The following is a 21,820-nucleotide window of genomic DNA, read 5'->3' as shown; positions in this document are numbered from 1 at the left end:
AGACAAGGCTTACAAGAATCGTCTTTTGAAACTCATCCCTCCTGCCTCTCACTTTCCTTTTGAGAACCATCATGCTAGATAGAGTCCCTTCGCCACAAGACTGGGTAGTGACAAAACGGAGAAGGAAAGGTTTCTGGCCCCAAGTATGCACCACTTCTAAATGGGAAAAGCTTGGGATGGTCTCAGAATCCTGATCACACCTTTAAAATAGGTGACATCTGAGACTATGTGGTTACTTTAAACCCTAAGTAAACATTTTATGAAAAGCACCATGGCTCTTTAGATTAAGACTGAAAAGGCCCAATCCTCCAACCATCACCCAAAATTCAGAGACTCATTTCTCGTTTAGCTTCTCTGACTGATATTTATTTGCTTTGAAGACAGATCCTTGCTTAAGGAAAAAAACAAACAGATAAAAATCAAAATAGGACCTAAGACATAGTAGCCACCTGCCAGGAGGGGGTAAAGAAAAAGCCTTCTCTACTTCATATCCAAGATATAAAGGTATATAAAAATAAGATAATTTACATCTTTGTATCTATAAGATATGCCAGAACTTATCTGAAAATGTTTAATTATTAGAAAGATGTAATTTAATTATATGTTTTAAATCAGCAGGAATATTCATGTATTAAGAATTATCCACCTCTTTTTCCATTTCCATTCCCTAAAGCTGGATGTTCTTTATTCCAAGAACATATTTCAAATGTAAGTTTCATCATCTTTTCCTAGTAAAATGTAAACTCTTTTCATTAAGATTACACACAAAAAAAAGAAACCCTGTGATTATAGCATGGACATTGACTGTCAAAACAATTTTTTAAAACAAGCAATAAAATAAGTGGTTGTGGTTATTTTCATCTCTAAATCAAGGAAAATATTTTCAAGTGATAAGTTTTACAGAACAAACACAGAAAATATGTACAGAAAAATTACAAAAACACTAAGTACTGTTACAGATGACTGGGTTGGCATTTAACAGGCTGAAAGAAACCAGATCAATCTCAATCTTGCTGGGGTCAATTCAGGTGCTCAAACAAATAAAAAAAATTTTTTTCTTTATGTTTGTGTACTAGAGGTGCTAAAATATTAACCAAGTCTGCAAATGTCATGCACAATGAAATCATTTATAAATATTAAAACATATTTAAAATACATATTTGTATCAAAATCTGGTTAATAAAAACAGATAGCAGATGTAAGAAATCATTAGGACAATATCACTAAGGAAAAATAAAATATAAAATACCATACTTCCCCCACAAAAAAAAGCAGGAAGAGAAAGAATGGATTAAGCAAGATATTTAGGTACAATTTGATCATTTTAATCCCAGAATTTATAAACAGTACTAGAAGAAAATCTATCATTAGCTATTATAATAAAATTTTACAGGTAAAATAGGTTAATATAATTTTCTTGCAATGACTTTAAATTACTGTTTTCCTTCCAATCCATAAGATCTATTCTGTCATATGCAGATCACAAGGCCAAATAAAAAAACAAGGCAAATACACATACTGTCCAATCAACATAAAGAGATAAGAGAATCAGAAACAGGGTACAAAATTATAAATACCTCACAATCCAATCAAAATTGGATTTCTATATGCATATTCAGTGTCTAAGTGGTAAAACATCACAAGATTATCAACTCAGCTTTTTGCTCTATAAAAACAAGTTGGACAGGACTCTGAGTATCTGTACTGGAATACCATGTACTAGAATAAAGAAAATTTATATTTAAAAGCTTACGAGACACTTGTTCTATTACAAAGACATGTTCCGGTATTCATGTGCAGTGTTTTGTAAAGTACTTTATTTCCATTAGCATTATAAATTTTTGTTCTTCAGCAAATCAGCAAGAGAATAATGGCACAAATCAATATTGTACTCTTCACAGAAACTAATATTAGGTCATTTATTACAGCAAAGGCCACTAGAATCTCAGCTAAAGGTATATCAGGCATTTCCATTTGAACACCATTTTTTTAAATGAATGTGTCACAGGCTGAATTAGTGTTTTCTTTTATAAAACAGTCTTCTTAGACTTAAGTATGTATAACTTCTTAAAGCAGACGGTAAGTGAACACCTCTAAGAAAGTCAGCTACGCCTCCTAGGGGCCTTGCCACCAACTACAGCTATAGGAGAGGTAATGAATTTCTGCACTGAAGGTATGAAGATAGGGAGAGACTTGTGAATGAGAAAAGGGGGACATGAAGAAAGAACTAAAGTTATTTCAAAGCCTTTCAAGCCCAGCAGTTTTGCCTCAGGGGCCTAAGTGGGATGAGAGAGAGAGAGGCAGGTGAAAATCACACTGGATGGGCTCCCCCATCTCCTCACTGCTATACAAGGGACATGTGATTGAATTTCCTTATGCTTCACTCCTTGCTTTGTTCCACAAAATGGCAAACTGTCATGGGGTTTCTACTGACATCCTGAGCGCAGGCTGTTGGCTCCATTGTTAGAGGACCGCTTGTGCAGAGGAGTTCCCTGGCAGCAGGAAGTGACTTCATCCTGCAGAGCTCCTAACATACAGAATTAACTTGATGACAGGGAGTTTTCTGTTTATTACTCAGAAGTAAAGTCTAAATAACCAATCCATCCAAGAATACTTTCATTTTTAATTTGCCACTTGACTAATGTTCAAGACTTATTAAAAAGATAAAAGAAAACTCACGAGAATATTAAATGTTAACTCAAAGAACCCAAGTCACATGGAATGAATTTCCCTTTTAGATAGTCATGACTGATTAAGAACAAATTCCATTGTTATTCCATTAGGTCAGTGGCCAAATATAGATAAGTAGAACAGTTTAATGCTGCTAAATACATGATCAGTCTAGAGCCCTTAAAATTAAGCTCAATAGCTCTGACACTCTGGAAGAAAAAAGAGGAACAAATCCCTCAGGTCCCAGTGAAACACTGCAAACAGATACAATATGGATACAGTGTGCTTTGCATAACATAGTTTGTCTTAGACAAACCCTTTCTGCCTCACAATATAAAGTATCACACAGAAATAGTTTTCATATATATCACTCAGTCATAATTTAGTACTTCTCCTTCTAATCACAATGCATAATCATTTCCAATTGGCTTTGTGAACACTGTTAAGACAACTATTACAAATATTTTCGAAGAAACCTCATCCTTTAGTTTCAGCTGGTTCATAAAACAGGCATTACAAAAGGGGTATTTTAGAATTATTGAGTTCTTCATGAGTAACTTTCCCATTTTTTCACCAATTAGAATACTCTTGCTCAAAAAGACAAGACATCCAGAATACCACAAAGGAACTAGGGAAGTAGTCCAGCAAGCAGAAAGTGAGGAGCCAAGAGGGACAGCACAGGGTGCTTACCTAAAGCTTAGGTATATTTTTATCAGAGAGCTCTTATTCTTAGCCAGTTTACTCTTATTTTACATTTAACTCAAGCTTGGTTGCCTGGCATCCACACCCCCACGACCCTAGAAACAGTAAATTTGAAATCAGGGTAAAAGCTGCTAAAGGTGAAAGGTAGAAGCCTAATAGCAATAAAAATTGGTAACAATTACTAGACAATAAAAAAGAGGAGGAAGGAAAATTAGTAAAAACTACTATATAAAATGTAAGAGGCATTATCAATCTGGGGACTTTTCCATTCAAATAAAGAAGTATATTCTCTTCAATAAGCAAGTGGTGGTAATTTTACAGCATGGGCCAAAACAATAACTCTGGCTAGTGAATAGAGGATGAAAAAGCCAAAGACTTTTTGAAATATTTCAACAACAAAAAAAAAAGGATGTATTTTTTAAAAATAACCTGAGCATTTAGTAATTAAAAAACCCTTAGTCATCTAGAAAACCATTCCTTAAAAACAACTATCTCACAGAATTGCAAACACTGAGGTATATATAAAAAGAGAAAGAAGGAAGAAAGCTGTGTAGTTTAAGGCCTTTGGGTGGGGGAAAGACTCATATCATGTTTATCAAATCCTCTCCCTATCCTTCCCCCCATCCTCTTCCTATGAACAAACCCTAAAAATATGGGCCTACCAAAGAACACACTAATATTTAAATTATTTTTACTAGCTACAATATCCTTTTCAACTCCCTCTGTAACACAGTTTCATCTTACCTTCTTGTATAGTGTTGGTCCATCCACATTTGTGCTCAGAATGACCACTACTTTATAATCATCAGAAAAGTGACTTCAATTCCAGGTTAAAATAGGTACTACAGTGTGGCTTGTTGAAAGTCAAACCCAAAACATTTACTAGGAGTGTCTTTCATTGAACAAAGAAAGCCTATTCTGTTTCCAAGGGGGATAAAAAGACGAGCCTAACCCTGGTAACCTTAACACAAAAGGAAGCTAAAAAGGCAGGGACTCGATAAGAACAAAGGATTGTGCTTTCTGATGACATCAATACGTATTAAACACGATGTGTTACACATCCTTCTATCAATATCTGAGACGATACATTTGCAAATTAATACTATGTTGGCCATAACTGCATAAAATTACAACGGCACCCTCTTCAGAAGAGATTTTGATTTATATAATGGTAGTGACTTTTATGTGTTTAATATTTCTGAAACTAAAAGAGGAGATGAGCCCCTGTGAGCAGGCAGAATACAATGTACGAGAAATAATTACGCTTGTGACCTCATGCCCTGTAAGGTCAATCTGCGTTGCAGGCCAAAGGAAATCAGGAACCATCAGCATTTGCCTCAGAGTCGTCACCGACTGAAATGAAGGGCAAGTGTGGGCATATTTCATAAACCAGCAGGTGCTTGACCTCATAAAAAAGTCAGTTCTCAAAATGCTACATGTACAATATCACAAATAAAGAGACATATAAAATTGGGTTCTGCCAAATAGCTTCACTTCAAAATAAATCTGAGACAACTCATAACATTTATCTTCATCTGAATTATAATGCAAAAATTTCAGAAAATAACATTAATCCCTATTTATTATGTTGGTGTAAAAGTAATTGCAGTTTTTGCCACTACTTTTAATGGCAAAAACCATTTACTTTTGCACCAACCTAATAGTAAGAATAACCAGTAAAATTTTTAAAAAGTGTTTTTGGAACATAAAAGCAACAAACGTGCTAAAGACTGAGGGCTCAGACAAGATTTATAATATTTCTATAAGTCAGTATTACAAGAACGTATGCCATATTTATTATTTAAGTCTATTACCATTAATATAGGAATCACAATGCACTTATCCTCAAATTATCTATCAGAAATTAAGCAGCAGAAGTTTACATACTCACAATATTTTTAAAGGATAAAACAGTATTTCCTGACTGGCTCAAGAACAGAGCACCATTATCTGAAACAAAATTCTCACAGTACTCAATTAGGGCTTGACTCTTTTTTGTTTTTTTGGAGACAGTCTCGCTCCTGTTGCCCAGGCTGGAGTGCAGTGGCGCGATCTTGGCTCACTGCAACTTCTGCCTTCCGGGTTCAAGTGATTCTCCTGCCTAAGCCTCCTGAGTAGCTGGGACTACAGGCGCACACAGCCGTGCCTGGCTAAATTTTGTATTTAGTAGAGACTGTTTGTTTCACCCTGTTGCCCAGGCTGGTCTCGATCTCCTGAGCTCAGGCAATCCGCCCACCTTGGCCTCCCAAAGTGCTAGGATTACAGGCGTGAGCCACCGCGCCCAGTCAGGACTTTATTCTTATAACAATCTGTGAGCTGGCTTTTCAGTTAAGACAGACCATTGCTCCTTTTTCTTCCCCAGTGATCTGCAGTCTGGCAGTAATCTGCCAGAATCCCTGGGCAATATAAATTAAAGTGAATTCTGAGGCAGTGGCAATAAAGAGAACAAAACTATAGAAACCAACATAGAAAAGGAAAGGTACAGCCAGCCGACATTCTGTACTTGAATTATGCACTTTACATTAAAAGCTTTACAAAGAGTTTCTCCTTTCATGCTCTCCTGTCCTGACAGCCAGGCATGGTGGTGTGCACCTTTAGTTTCAGCTACTCAGGAGGCTGAGGCGGGAAGATCCCTTGAACCTAAGAGTTCAAGTCCAGCCAGGGCAACATAGCAAGACCCTGTCTCTTTAAAAAAAAAAAAAAAAAAAAAAAAAAAAGAAAGAAAGAAAAAGAAAAAAAGAATCCTGAGAAAAGCAACTGGCTTATTGTTTTCCTTACATTCTCAAACTAACCTGCAAAGGGCTTTTTATTGCATAATGTACCTAAATAAAATATAGGAGATCCCAGTCAGTAAGACCAGATGCTTTATCATCTTAGTCCCAGCCCAATCACTTACAGACTGTGAAGTAGAGACAGTTACCACCCACATTAAACTTCATCTCTAAGATGAAGAACTATCACAGTCCATCAGCCCAGTATGCCATTCTGCTCTTCAGGTAAGAGCACTTTCTGATTTTCAGACAAATATGTAAGAAAAGGACTCTTAGACAAAGCTCAATTCTAAGTTAGGAGCTACCAAGATTGCTTAGGGAATTATTGCATTTTGTAAAGTGCCTAGAATTATTAAATTATAAGAAAATATCTGATGGGTGGTATATTTGTCAGATATATTGTTTAATATTTTGCCCATTTTCAAAGAAGGTTCTTATGCTAGAAACAGGTTTTGCATTTCTAAAGCAATACTTTACGATGTAACTTGCCACAATGATCATCTCAAACGTTAATGACAATGGTAGAGGCGATTTCAGTACAAGCACGTGGATGGCAGGTGTGGGATGTCTACCAGCTGGCTCCATAACCTTTTGATCCCTTCGGACAGCAAATCTGTTCAACAGCCCTATGTGGTCATTCCTCATTTGTTGTATGCTTTCTTCTCCTTTCATACGTTCAGAATCCCTACTCCCTTAGCCTGACACCCTTTTATTAAAATAGAAAGCTCACAGTAAAGCAAAATAAAATGAGTTTTACACTCAGTCAATGTAGAAGTTCCAGAAAAGATTAATGTATTATACCAAGAGTTGTCAGTGCATGTTTCAGTTACATGTAGAATGCATGTTTGTCTTTCACAAGAAAAAAAAAAAAAAACTACAATAAATGACAAGATCAAAGTTTTAAGTAAGCCAGTATTTAGCTAATATGTGAAGTACTCTGGGATACTATAATTAAATACAAAAGACTTACATAAATACAGAACTTAAATATACAACATAAACATAACACATAAACAGAAAGGTTTAAATATGACATAAGAACAGACTACTTTATACATTTAAACAGTGACCAGACCCATCAAAGAGTCATTTTCTTACAATTTTTTTTGACTCCATTTTGTTGTTAAATGTAACACGGCTGCAAAGAACAGTGTCTGAAAGCAATATTAGTTAAGCTAAATATCTACTCATTCTTCCACCTTCACCCCCATTTAAGATCCAAGGATGCCAGAACAAGCAAGATGGAATAAATAGTGATAAACATACGTTCTCACTTATAAGTGGGAGCTAAATTCTGAGTACGCTAAGGTACACAGAGTGATATAATGGATTATGGAGACTCAGAAGGGGGAGCGTGGAGGAAGGGTGAGGGATAAAAAAACTACGTATTGGGTACAATGTACAGCAATGTGCACCTTTACCCTTCAGGTGAAGGGTGCACTAAAATCTCACACTCTACCACCTTACACTCCAACCATGTAACCAAAAACCATTTATACACCAAAAGCTATTGAAATAAAAAATAATTTTTTTAAAAAAGGAATAAATAGTGGTTACAAGAATAAGTTTTGGAGTCCACCACTTAGTAACTGAGGGACCTTCAGAAAATTCTTTAATCTCTCCTGGCCTCCATTTACTCCTCTGAAAGAAAACAAAAGGCTGGGAGCAGACGCACGCCATGATGGCAATAGTGGGTACTTCACAAGGTTATTATAATGGTTAAATGAAATAACACAGACCAGGTACTTAGCAAAGCCTGACACAGAGAAAGTGTCCAATTAATGGTAGGTATTATTATTTTACTTATATTTTATTCTCTCTGGGCCTGCTAACAGACCTCTCGCCAAACAACATACACAATTCTGGCACTGCTTCAGGGAGTAATTTGTGGCTATATTTTGCCTTTACCTTGTAGCTAACTTATTCTCTTCTTCCCAGGAATAAAATAAAAAGGCATCCACTACAATTGCTAACGGCATCTCTTTTTCTCAGCCACTTTCTCTGTCAAGAATACAACCCTGTACTAATCTTTGGTGTTTTTCTTAGACCTTTATAAGCAATCAATAATCAAGTCTTAGAAATTATCTTTTATTCTACCCTATCTACATTTAGGTCTGGTTCCCATAACCTCCCTTCTGCAACAGCCTGCCAGCTAGTTATTCTACTTTAATCAATTCCCCTACTTCACACTAGTCCATTCGGAATAAAGATGTCTTAAAAGCATCAATGTCTCAATATTTCCATAGTAGCATTCTTCTTTTAAAAGAAAAATTCTTTAGTGATTTGCCATTGTCTATTTTCACCTTCAAACAACTCTGTAAGTACTATAGTCATAGTTTGTCCTTAACTTTGGGGATCTTATATTCAATAAAGTTTATGATGAGCTGATCATCTAACTATATTTTCTGGAATATTATAAAGTTAATGCCTACAAATTATGAACAAAGAATACTTTTTCCAGACTACCTTCTCATCTACTCAAAGACAAAGCTCTTTTCACCCCAATTTTATTTTCTTGAAACTTTTTTATATTCTGGAAATTTATTTGAAAATCTGCACATATTTTTAAAACAATCTTAAAAGCCTAATAACTTAGAGTCCATATGTCTAGATGCCTTGTTTTTTCTTTAACTTGCTTTATTAAAATAGAAAAATTCCCAGTAAGCAAATGACAACCTATATTCACTAAGTAAATATTTTATTGCTCAAACAATTAATTTTAACTGGAGCTGTTAATGTGTGATATTTTGGCTATGAAATAAATATTTGCATTTTTATAGATTATAAAGTATTTAACAAAAGTATTATGCTTACTATGGGCTAGGAATTGTTCTACGCACTTAACAAAGATTAACTCATGCCACACACATAATAACCCTATAAAGTCCTATTATCATCTTTATTTCATCTACGATAAAACTGAGACTAAGAAAGCTTAAGAAAAGTGCCCAAGGTCACATGCTTGATTAAACATCCACTAGAGTCACCACTGGCAAAGATCTGGTAGAGTTAAACCAGTTATAAAAGTCATAAACCTTTCTGAATTTTGTTTTCATTTTCCTTCTTGTATAATAATGTACTGTCCATCTTGACATGTGTAATGAGTATTTCACTACCAAGAATAACTGGTATTGGCAAAAGGTCATTTAAAATGAGTCCACCTAAAACCCACGCCAAATTTTCATAATAAAAAGTTTTTTTAAAGTTTCACTCAGACTTTATCTTGCAAAACTGAAACTATCTTATAATGAATATAATTTAGGGTAAAATTTTAATTTAATATAATTTAGGGTAAAATTTTTAAATCAATATAATTAAGGGTAAAATTAAAATTTTATTTGACTCAATTATATTGATTATAATTTAGTCACTTAGTAACTGAGGTACCTTAAAAAAATTATTTAGTAACTAAACTGTTTTTAGAAAAATACAAAACAAACCAAATGATGAACTGGGAATGAGTATGCTCATGATGATAGCAAAATACAACTCTTTTCCAATGCACATTCAATGTAGCAACATAATTATAAAGCTTTTTGCAAAAGAATATTCAAAAAATTTCAACCATTTTTCTAATCCTTTCAAATTATACTCTTTTGAAAGATCTATCCATCAAAATCCTTCCCAATTTTCTCTTTGTAAATAGTGCATGAGTCTAACTATCAGATCTTTGTCTTTTAAGGACTCACAATCCCAACTTCAACCAGCAAGAGAGTTTGCCTTGTATCTGCACTTGCATATCATCAGATCAATATTGAACAAACTGGCATCCATAAGCATAATGCAATGGGCAGAGGCACATGTTAGTACTAGAGTAGGATGTTTGATGGGGAATTCATTTATAAAAGTCAGTTCATTAATGAATATTTTGATATAGACAGCCTTTGCCTTTTGTTTTTTAAAGAAGTTCCAAACTACAGAGATTCAGAAAATAATAGAGTAAATCTGAGGATCTGTTCTTTTCACTTTAAGGTCAGTGACTCATTTTTGTTGATGGGTAGTAGCATATATATTTGTGAGTATAGGTACCTTCTCTACATATTCCTGCAAAGCTTTGTACAGAAGCATGAGAACTCTTACGTGATATGACGTGGTCTATGTACTGAGGTAAGTAAGGAGCCCAGGCATCGATGGCTTCCTTCCTGCCTGCCTGCTCAATTCTTCTCAGTTCCGCCAGAAGCAGGGCCTGCGCGGCTTCTCTCACCTAAGACCACAGACCCAAACATAAAAGCAGAAAGCAGATTAGTTGAGGAGGTGAACATTTATAAACTAGAAAATTTATAATGAAATAAAGCTAGAAAACATAAAAACCATATTTATTTACATGAAAAAAACTATTAACCGAATGAGTTAACTACTTAAAAATCAGATGCTAGCAAACATTTTAATTAATGATTTCACTGAAAACTATTTTAACACTAATGGAAAGAATTAGGTTTCAACAATTTAATCACCTTTGGGGTTAAAACTGCATTTTCCAAAGCATTCTTGAACTTTAATGTAGCATTTTACTTTTAAAATTTCTATATTAACATTATTGTTAAGCCACTGTGAGAGCTATTAAATGTTTTTTTAGCTTGAAGAAAGTTAACCTTATCTATTTAATTTCTTTATATTATATGTGCTAAGTAGATACTATTTATACAAACATATACGTATAAGTTAACATGATTCACGTATACTTAAGACGAGCTTAAACAATGCTTTTGACAAATAAATATTCCTGTATAAAGGCATAACTTTTTAGTTTTATAGAGGAAATCATTTTTCAAAATTATATATTTTTCTTTCAATGTAGCATACAACTTTTATTTTGCAGTTTTAATTTACTGTTATTTTGGCAAAAATGCCACAGGCATGAAGTCAAAAAAGCTAGTCAATTATTAAGTGCTGTACCAATTTATTAACTCTTTTTTTCTGAGACCAAGTGTTGCCCTGTCGCCCAGGCTGGAGTGCCATGGCATGATCTCGGCTCACTGCAACTTCCACCTCCTGGGCTCCAGTAATTCTCGGGCCTTAGTCTCCCGAGTAGCTGGGACTACAGGCGTATGCCATCACATCCGGCTAATGTTTTTTCTGTATTTTTAGTAGAGACAGGGTTTCGCCATGTTGCCCAGGCTGGTCTCACCCACCTGGGCCTCCCAAAGTGTTGGGATTACAGGCATGATCCACCACATCCGGCCTATTAACTCTTTATAATTGAAAAGATAACTTAGCAGCATCTAAATAAAAGTACCAGTAAAAAAGTTATTTTTAAGTATAAGTGATTTCTGAAGTGAATTCAAAATATTATTCAATGAAAACCCATGAAAATGTTAGTATTCTGCAATCCCATTTGGAGTTGAGGGGAGAAAGTCTAGGAAAGAAGCAATTATATTACTCATACTTATATTTGGAAAATTAAGAATCCTGGATAATATAAACTGCTATGGCTATACAGGTCAAATACCATAATCTTTATTAAACATTTTCAAGTCCTTGGTAACACTATATTCCAAGTAATATCTAATACAGAATAAGGCCATTAACACAAAATAATGGCTACCATTTAGTGAGCTCCTACCATGTGTCAGGTACTGTACTTCCTGTTTTACTTGCATCATCTGATTTGATCCTGACTGCAATCTCGTGAGGAATATATTATTATCCCCACTTTACAAATGAGCTTTAAATAGGTTAAGTAAATTGCCCAGGGTCACAAAGTTAATAATTGGTGGGACTGATATTTAAACCCAGGTGTCTTCTAATTCCAAGGCCTCCTTTTACAATAACACAGTACCTTTCATTGAAATATGGCAATTCAATTAGAACTTAATTTATGTGATGACACTGAGTGTATAATTCTGGGGCAAGCAGGTTTATGTATTTGTTTATGCATGAGTGTGTGTGATCTGTACAGAAACCAAACTTAAGAAATAGTTCCATAAAGTATATAAGACTTCATCAAACAGTCACTGAATTCTTTAAAAGTAAACGAATAAACCAGCTGGAGCATTACTGGTTGGTATAAAAGCTGACAAAGAAGAAAACATAAATCATGAATCCACATTTTCTATCACATAATGAACAGATGATAAATCAGATAAACATTAATCATTTTTGTTTCAAGTTTACATTTGACCAATGCCTTTTTAATATTTTTGTTTTCTATCCTTATCGCTTCAGCATTACCTCCAAGCATCGATCTTGCCATCTTCGGGCCAGCATCTCCAGAAGGGGAGGCCTAAATTTATCCAATCCCAGTAGGTCTGGCAGCATAACACAGTGCATAGCAGCTAACTGACTCCAACCTGTCAAAAATGTAATATATTACAAATTCTTTAACCATTTTGGCATTCCCTAAGTCAACAGTTCTTTATGTAAGTATACCAAAAACAAAAAAAAGGCAGATCTGCTAAGTTATATTACAAATGATTTCAATTTAATAGTAGACATTTTGTGCAAAGAATTATACTAAATGTATTTCATCCCTAAATCATATAATTGGTTCCTATAAGAATTCTCAACATCTTAAAAGAAATAAAAATAAATTTCCACAGGAAGCATATCCAAATTCACAAGAAAAACACATTTCTTAACAGTCCCTCTAAAATAAAATATATATTAAAGAATGGTAAAACACAGAAATAAACACATACTAGAGCTATAGATTTGAAACCACTGTCAGTTAAAAGGGCATTTACACAGATATCCAAAGATAGGTTCATGTCACTTAAGGCATGGCCATCTGTGTGTTACCACTGTGTCAGTCGAAAGACATGTCCTCCCTTTCTGTCAGAGGATCTCTCATTAAGGGACTTATTGACCCCTTTTCTTACAAAATGAATCAGATTAAATATCTAACCATAATATCTAATATTTAAAGTAACATAACCCCCAATTTTGAAAGAAAAAAATGAATTCAGACATTCCACAAAATAAAAACCTAACAATTCAAAATTTACAAAATCTTAAACATTGTTAACCCTAATCTGAGAATAAAAGTGACTTTTTCTAAAATTCTAATTCACAATATGGAACTTGATTATAGGAAAAAAAGACAAACACTGTATGCCAGTGCAACGTGTAAAAATATTAGATAACAGACATTCCCAAATAGTCACTCCAATGCCATTTTAAAGGTATGTGAAAATAGATATACAATAAATGAAGTATTAGATAACAGACATTCCCAAATAATCACTGCAACCCCATTTTAAAGGTATGTGAAAATACATATACAATAAATGCCTCATTCTTACCAAATTATCGATGAGGCCACTATTAACCCATGATAATTACCATTACCTCCTAGGGATAATATTTAAAGACAAGTAATCAAAGATGGGTGCAAAAAAAGGTCTGCTATCATGTTACAAAGATGAATTATCTGTGAAGACAGAATTTTAGCAAATCAGTGTTTTGAAATAATCTAAACTGTAATCTTCTTAAAATAATGACAAAAACCTTACCATAAAATTTTAAATTATTGGAATTGCTAAAGAGAGTGAATGAGAGAGGGAGAGAGAGAGACTGACAAGCCACTTATCTAAAGATTCATCCTTTCAGTGAGGAAATTCTCATCAACTGATAATAAACATGTAATTACATTAATTAAGGTGATGGAAACACATTTTAGATTATAACTTCTTTATAATAGAGGGAGATATACTTTAGATATACATATATGTATATACCTAGTAATTTCCTAAAGTATTTCAATGTTTCATATAAGTATAAAGTGTATTCATGAGCTAAATTTTAATATGTGATGATTCTCACCAAGGTCCAAACAGCTTATTTTTTGAATTAACAAATAGTGTAACAAATATGACCCTAATTATTTTGGTAAAGTTTGAATTTTGCTAAAATTCGGTCTTAACATACAAACCTTAGTAAAGTTCTATGACAAGGAAACCAAAAATGAAGTTATACTTTTAAGTCCCCATGTTTTCTTTCCAAAGGAATGGTGCTTGCAACATGGGTTCTGTACTTTATGGACATTGGAAGATTCAAGATTGCAAGATTCCTTCCATTTGAAAAATGCTTTTTCATGAAGAGCCAGGTTTTACTGTTATATTTTTGATTTTGAAAATTTCTTCCTTTTTACGTTATGCAAAGTGGTAACTACAAACGCAATGAAGACAGTGGATGTAACTCAGAGCACACGTTTCATTAAGCTTCCAGACAGTACAGATAATCCTAGATAGGTCTTATGGAATAAAGGTTTGTAAGTCCCATTCCCATTTTCAGGGCTCCAAAAATACTTTCGACTTGTGTAACTCCACAGAGATAACATGGTAGCCCAACTACACCTTAAATACTGAAATAATTAATTTTTGCCTGAGTTTAAAACAGAAATAGTAAAGAGGATAAATAGGTAAATTCCTATCAGTCTATAATCACTGGTGCCAATAATCAATCTGAAGACTTTTCCAATGAGAATGTTAAGAGACTCCCTCACAACTCCCTCTAACTGGCATACATAATTGTGAAAAGGCAGCAAAGTGTGTCTGTCACCAAGTAATGATACATATAAAATAAATTCATTAGCTCTAATGCCAGAGATCACATGGCAAACATCATTACAAAAACCAATCCACCTTTAACACTGACTTTACATCAAAGATTGGCATCTCTGCACTTAACAGTATTCTAGATTATAGAAAACATGGATTATACCAGCCAGAGGTAACATTACATTTTTAAAACTGGCTCTTGTCATTGACATTAGCAAATAAAGTCATAAAATGGCAACTTTAGAATCTCATACATAACAAAGCAGATGAATGTGTAACTCAGATAAAAAGAATATGTCTGTTAGAATAAAGCACAGATTGAGAGAAAGTTGTTAGAAGTTGAGAGAGATACCTTCATTTACTAAGAAACAGGTATGTAAAGCAGGAGCAGAAGCAGGGTCAGAGCCAGAGTGATCAGCATCAGACCGAGCGGAAACGACAGGTGCAGCAACTTGCAGAGGAAAAGAGAAGAAGTAAAGAGGAGAGAATTGAAGTACAGCAGTTTCTGAAAAAAAGCTTAGTATTAGTGAAGAATGAAAAACAAAGTAGGCAAAACATAGAGAATGTAGAACTGAAACAATGTTTTCATCAGAAAGGCATGATCATTAAAGATTACAGCAGAAAAATGATATTTTATTGAACAGTAATCACAATATAGTTCAAATTCATCTTAAAGTCAAAATCTAATATTCTGATGAATGTATTGACTAATGCAAAGCATAGCTCTAAAACAACTAAAGCCATCATGAAAAAATGACATTAAAAATTAGCAAAAATGTTATTCAATTTTTAAAATGTATCACATGATGAAAAAGCTTTATGTTGGTCTTCATATTGTCAGTTACATTTTCCTAACAGTTTATTCTCTGACATTATGTGTAAATTATTTTTAAATTTTCAAACCAATATTCACTGAGATCATTTCAACTTTTCACACTTATTTTATGAAAACTCAATTTAAAATATCCCAACTTGCAAAGAATACATGTACCATGTTTAACTCTTGTTAAAAGAATCCTAACAGGTTCATTCATTGGAGTTTTTTTTTTTTTTTTTAATTATTTCACAAATGCTCCCTAAGCTAAAAAAAATTTTTGTGAATTTTATAATTCTTATAGAGGTACCAATTCACTCCCTAACCCCCCAAGAAAGTTATGTTGCCAAGAAAATGTTTCAGCTTAAATTATCATATGAAAAAGCAAAAGGACCGTATGGCACACACATTCTACAACTGGAGGTCAATGTTAAGATTTAGAGGTCACCATTTGACACTTCCTTCCTATGGTGAAATTACCATATGTCATGCACAAGCATCTTCAAATTAATCCCTCTCCTTTCTTCTGTCATTGAACAGCAATAGGTTTGGGATCCTGAACAGATTAAGCATTGTCTGCTGAATGATATGTTTGCTTTTCATGCAGTGAAGTTCTTTTGTGACAACAGAACAGCTGCATGAAAACAACTTTTTCATAATTTCCACACGAATGCATCATAATGTCAATCAGGCACGTGTGAGGTAAACAGTAGAATGAAAAGAAGTCCGTGAAAAATAACACAAAAAGCAACTCTAACTCCATAAACCCTAAGAAGCATGTCTTGCACAAATGAAAGTTTCATCTAGGAAATTATAATTCTTTATTATTACAAGAGATCTGATTTTTGTTCCTTATGAAATTAAAATTATTTTACAATGTTATACTTATGAAATAAATAAAGCTACTTTTAATTCTATATTTCATAAGATCTACAAACTCCATTACAAAGTAATCTTGCAAAGAAATCCCAAATATTTCTATATTCCAGGGAATAATTTTATCATTTTTAATTACAAATTCAGTGATTATGACTTATAAATTATTCATCCTCCATGCAAAAAGTTGGTAAGCCTTGGTAGCCAGGAGTAAATTTGCAGGTTTTAATTTTTGTTCTGCCAAAATGTTCCTCTGGTGGCTTTAGTTAGGACTTTTCTATAATTTCACTTTTTCAAAAATGGGGAGAAATTGTTATCCCTGGAAAGGCTGTATTAATTTTGCATGGTTTTACTCTTAATTCTGAAAGGACAATAGAATGAGAAGGTGAGGAAATTCAATACAAATGAATAAAAGTTTAGGATTGAGTGGTCATTACCCTAACACAAGTCAAATAAGTGGTGGGATTAATGATTCCTATAAGGAAACTAGAAACATTACTGGCAGAAATGCTAGAGTAAGCATATGTCTTAATAGAATACTGTTTAACACATATAACTATTTTTAAGGAAAGAAAAAAACAGATTCTGGATATTGTATTTTTGAAGTCATATTTAAACGACATTTCATTTAAAAAAGGCATTTACACTCATCCTTTAATAAATTTTATGGGCACTAAAAATCAAGAAAAATATTGTAATAGAAATCAAAGAATCAGATTTACTATGCTTTAAAAATCTCTTCATCGCCACCAAAAAATACTTTATTCACACTACCTCACAACTGAAATGGCAAAATCTAGAGCACTTTCAAAATTCATCAGGAAATTAAACTCTGCTACAGCTTTCACAACTATCTACCTAAGAAAAATCGGCAATTAGCAGAAAAAATTATTACTTCCAAGATAAAAAGCTCAAGATTTAATAAATAATAAATCTGAAGTTTCATGGGGCACTGAATATGGAAGATTTACACCATAAAACATAATCAAGCATTTGATTTCTTAACAGAAAAGCTGCTATGTCACCTATCAATTTGCTTCTCTTATTAAGGATTGGGAAAACAGTTTTAGCACAGCTTCAACATAGTGACAAAATCAACACAGTTCCATTATTTTACCCGAGCCTCTTCAACTGCTTACTCTCATAAGAAAAGACAGGTGAAGATAAACAAACGTGTGTGACAACGTGTATATGCACACATCTGCCCTGGCTTCCCCTTACACAGCACATACATACCCAATATTATAACAACCCTAGATTCTGCTTCTCAACAGGAATATTTGAGTTTTTAATTGAAATATAATTCTAAACTCCATTTAAATTTGATTCTAAACTACTCCTATTGTGATATTAAAATATTTATAGGACAGAAAGTTAACATACTTCGGGTGCTCCATACATATTGGTCTAAATCTCATTATCTTCCTAGCACATAAACACAAGTAGCCCTTTTCAATACATTCTTCAGAGAAAAAAATTTTTAAAATACAAAAAAATGCAATGTTTAAAAAAGTAAGTTTTTTTCAAAGCTTAATACTAAAAAAAGAATACAATTATTTAATGATGAGCCCTTTTAAAGTATTTCATGGTAATCATGATGTTATGGGGAGGGTGGGTGAGGGGAGAGAAAAGGAAGAGAAGAAAGAGAAAACATGAAAAAAGTAGAAGTTAAGAAACTTTGTAGAATTAACCACCACGTACTTAACATAAAGACATTCGGCACCGAGTCTGCATCTAGTCCAAATATTATAGAGCAACATTTGGCTTTTTATAAGTTTTCTTTTGTGTCAATACTTTTATGTTTTAGGTAGATGGGCATTTTAGCCACCTTTTAAATCAACATGAAACATTTGGATAAATCATTAGTTCAGCTTTCATTGCCTCTTTTTTAATGCTTGACTTTTTGAGGTACAAAACTAGATAATGCAACAACCTGTTTGGTTATGTATAATATATCTCCAATGCTTCATGCAATTGCCATAATTAATGCACTAACTTTGCTATGAATGCAATATTAGCAAGAAAACTCTAATTCTCCTTCCAATTCCTTTTGTTATCTGAAAAATTCCCATTCGATATTTCCTAATGCCAAAAAGATTACAAAAAGCTATACCAATACATTTAACTATTATCATGACTAGAAGGTTAGAAAACAAATACATTAGTAATGAATGACTAAAAAAAAAAAACTTCTCTTTAAAGAAAGGAAGCCTCCAACCTTGTATGTGTAGTAATCATAAAGACTCTGTCTTGGAGCCCCATTACAATGCTATCCTTTAGCATCGTACCACCAGACCCAGATAAAAACAAAAGTGCCTTCATAAGGGGTCCTATTTCTATTTCAGGAACTCTGCCTCGTTAATCTACAAAATATGTCCAATAAGCTAGAGCTATTTTGTTATTTTGTTATTATACAAGAAGACACTGTGCTTTAATTCTGCATGTTTTAATATGTCCAATAGAATTGGCAGCTCATGCAACATAAAGGGCAATAATATAAGCACAGTTTTAATAAGTCAAACAGTATTAAAAAGCTCATTTTGAATAGAGGATTCCCCTGCCCCATCCCCAAGTATGGCTTCTGATAGGAAACCATTTTCAAACATTTTAACTATTTCTTACAGAATTTACTTCCATATCACTAAATAATATGCTAATCCTGCAATTTCTTGCTTTACCAAATCTAAACATTAGCTATTGGTTTCCACCAATACTGTGGAAGATGATTCAACTTTGCCAAACCACATCTCCTAACCAATCTCCTTTCCTTTACTCCCAATATAAATATATATACTATCTATATATTATTTTAGATTTTTCTATTATATAGGTATATTTTATATGATATATATCTCTATATGAATAATCATTTATATAGAGAGATAAATGTCTATCTCTACGGAAATAATGTTCAATGTTGACTCAAATAGGTTACTAAGATCATACTTCTTTCCTTGGACACCTTGCTGGGGATTTTTTCAGAATTTAAAAATTATATTTTCTCCCCATTTGCCTTCTTTTCTGTGTACCTATTTCTTCTAAGTTAAACCCCTCAACAGCTTCTCAATGATTTTTCACAGAGCAGTGTAATTTTTCCATGAACCATCTCTTCGGAAGCCAACTCACAGCCCTGCTTGTATCTGCCACGTGGTTACCATCCTGAGACTTTCCTTCACTGTCATCCTTCACTGATGACCATGTCGGGTCATAAGTGCTCCTCTCAACGGGTTTCCCAGTTCCTGGGCCCCATGTTTTATTTTTCCTTGGTTTACTTCTTTATTTTGATGGAGCACATCTTGCAAAACTTTGCTGAGAAAAGGTACTCTATACAGTAATAGTAATTTTTTTTAAGACTATGAGTGTCTGAAATTGCTATTATTCTGCCTTTTTATTTGACTGATGGTTTGCATTCAGAATTCTAAAAATGCAAAAATTGTCTTTTCTCTAGCTTTTTTTTTTTTTTTTTTTGAGACAGGGTCTTGCTCTGTCACCCAGGCTGGAGTGTAGTGGTGTGATCACAGCTCACTGCAGCTTCAACCACTTGGTCTCAAGCCATCTTCCCAACCTCAGCAACCTGAGTAGCTGGGACTACAGGTGCACACCATCACACCCCGATACTTTCTGTATTTTTTTTTCTTCTTCTTTGAGATGGAGTTTCGCTCTTGTTGCCCAGGCTGGAGTGCAATGGCATGATCTTGGCTCACCACAACCTCCACCTCCTGGGTTCAAGAGATTCTCCTGCCTCAGCCTCCTGAGTAGCTGGGATCATAGGTGCACACCACCACACCCGGCAAATTTTGTATTTTTTAGTAGAGACGGGGTTTCTCCAAGTTAGTCAGGCTGGTCTCGAACTCCAGCCCTCAGGTGATCTGCCCACATCGATCTCCCAAAGTGCCAGGATTACAGGCATGAACCACCGTGCCCGGCCTGTATTTTTTTTCTTGCTTTTTTTTGGGGGGGTGGGGGTAGAGATGGGGTTTTGCCATGTCACCCAGGCTGGTCTCAAACTCTTAGATTCAAGCAATCCGCCTACCTCAGCCTCCCAAATTCCTGGGACTAAAGGCATGAGCCACCACGCTCCACCTTTCCTCCACATTTTTAAGAAACACACATCTCCTAACCAACCTTCATCGTACTCTCTTTAGCTTAGGGTTACTATTAAGAAGGCCAATAACATTTTTACTCTTTATATATAACTAATGAAACTGTTAAAGTTAGTCTAAATGTTACAAGAAACCATACAGAGAAAATGAACATCATATAAGTACTATGATCACGAAACAGAGATGTATTTGGAAATTAATGACAAAAGCAATTATATTAGCAGCTATGATAATTTCAAATATGCTACTTACACAATGTTAAAGTTTTGGTGGTATTGGTATTTCTGGACACTGCATTTCATAAACAAATTCCTATCCTAAAAAGTCACTGCAGAGTTCTTGGACAATATGGGCATAATTGTTTGGGTCAGTTGTTGTAGGGAATAAATGAAAAACACGGAGGAAAGTGCATGGTATGCACTAAATAAACATATTTAGTCATGTTACAAATTCATTAATACCATTCATCATGGTGCTGATACAAACAATATATGAAAACCTTATTTAAGTGATGGACTCATTAATAATCTAGACCCTTTCCATTAGATAGGAAACCACCAACTGAACACGTTTAGAAGCAATATAGAAATGCAATGTCCAAAGATTCTTAGGGAAAAAAAAAAAGGATATCCTTAAAACACCATAAAAGAAGAACACAAAAAACTAAGGGAAATAGGGCAGTACAAAGGTGCAGGCAGCAGAAAGGTAAGTACTTACCAGAGCAGAATGAATTAGCAGCCCAACAGGTACACAAGACAACACATGAAGGTGCTCATAATGTTTAAAAAATACAGTCACACTACTTCACCTGTAGATCACCACTGGATTGTATCAGAAGTGCAATAAACACAGATGTGATGAAAATTTTACCTTGGCCTATAACTCAAATCAAAAAGTCAAAAAACAAAATTTCTGTAAAAGGTTTCCCTCATTACTAACGTCCAAAATAAACCAATGAGTTCTCTAAGACCAAGAACCATGGGGAGAGAGTTCATTGTAAAGGATAAATTTATAACATAAACACTAACTTGAATTTGGTATATGAAGGCTATTAAAATTTTCTACTTCACTAAACACTAAATAAGTAACAATTACTATATGTCAATATTGGTCTAAGCACACAAAAACACACAAAGATTACACAAAGTGTCTGCCCTCAAGGCACTCATTGTCTAGAAAAGCATATAATAACCAATTAAAATATTATCATAAATTGCACTCCTGTGGATTTTCTCCAATAGACATAATAAGCACCTTGAGGGCAGAGATTTGTCAGCCCTTATAGCCTCAGCACCTAGTTATTGACATACTGACTCCAGAAACATAAAGAGAAGGTTATCTGTAAATTCATTCATTCAGTAAATATTTCCTGAGCTCCTTCTATGT

At 34.1% G+C, this 21,820-nt stretch overlaps 1 protein-coding gene across 5 annotated transcripts in view; it reads right to left on the bottom strand.

Annotated features, from left to right (window-relative positions):
- WDR7 (WD repeat domain 7) overlaps positions 1-21,820 on the bottom strand; it is a 398,951-nt gene that overhangs the window by 259,237 nt on the left and 117,894 nt on the right. For 3 of the 5 annotated variants that reach the window (XM_054538012.2, XM_054538011.2, XM_063716912.1), the window contains exons 17-19: positions 14,994-15,092; positions 12,315-12,433; positions 10,224-10,347 (exon numbers count right to left, since the gene is read on the bottom strand). In XM_054538012.2, coding sequence (XP_054393987.2) covers positions 10,224-10,347; positions 12,315-12,433; positions 14,994-15,092 — 342 coding nt within the window. The remainder of the gene's footprint in view (positions 1-10,223; positions 10,348-12,314; positions 12,434-14,993; positions 15,093-21,820) is intronic. The other 2 variants (XM_002828242.6, XM_063716913.1) reach the window with 1 other exon arrangement.

Source organism: Pongo abelii, chromosome 17 (genome assembly GCF_028885655.2).
Source record: "Pongo abelii isolate AG06213 chromosome 17, NHGRI_mPonAbe1-v2.0_pri, whole genome shotgun sequence".
Classification (NCBI taxonomy): domain Eukaryota; kingdom Metazoa; phylum Chordata; class Mammalia; order Primates; family Hominidae; genus Pongo; species Pongo abelii.
The sequence above is the reverse complement of the archived record's forward strand: the minus strand, read 5'-3'. Positions and strand labels throughout refer to the sequence as shown.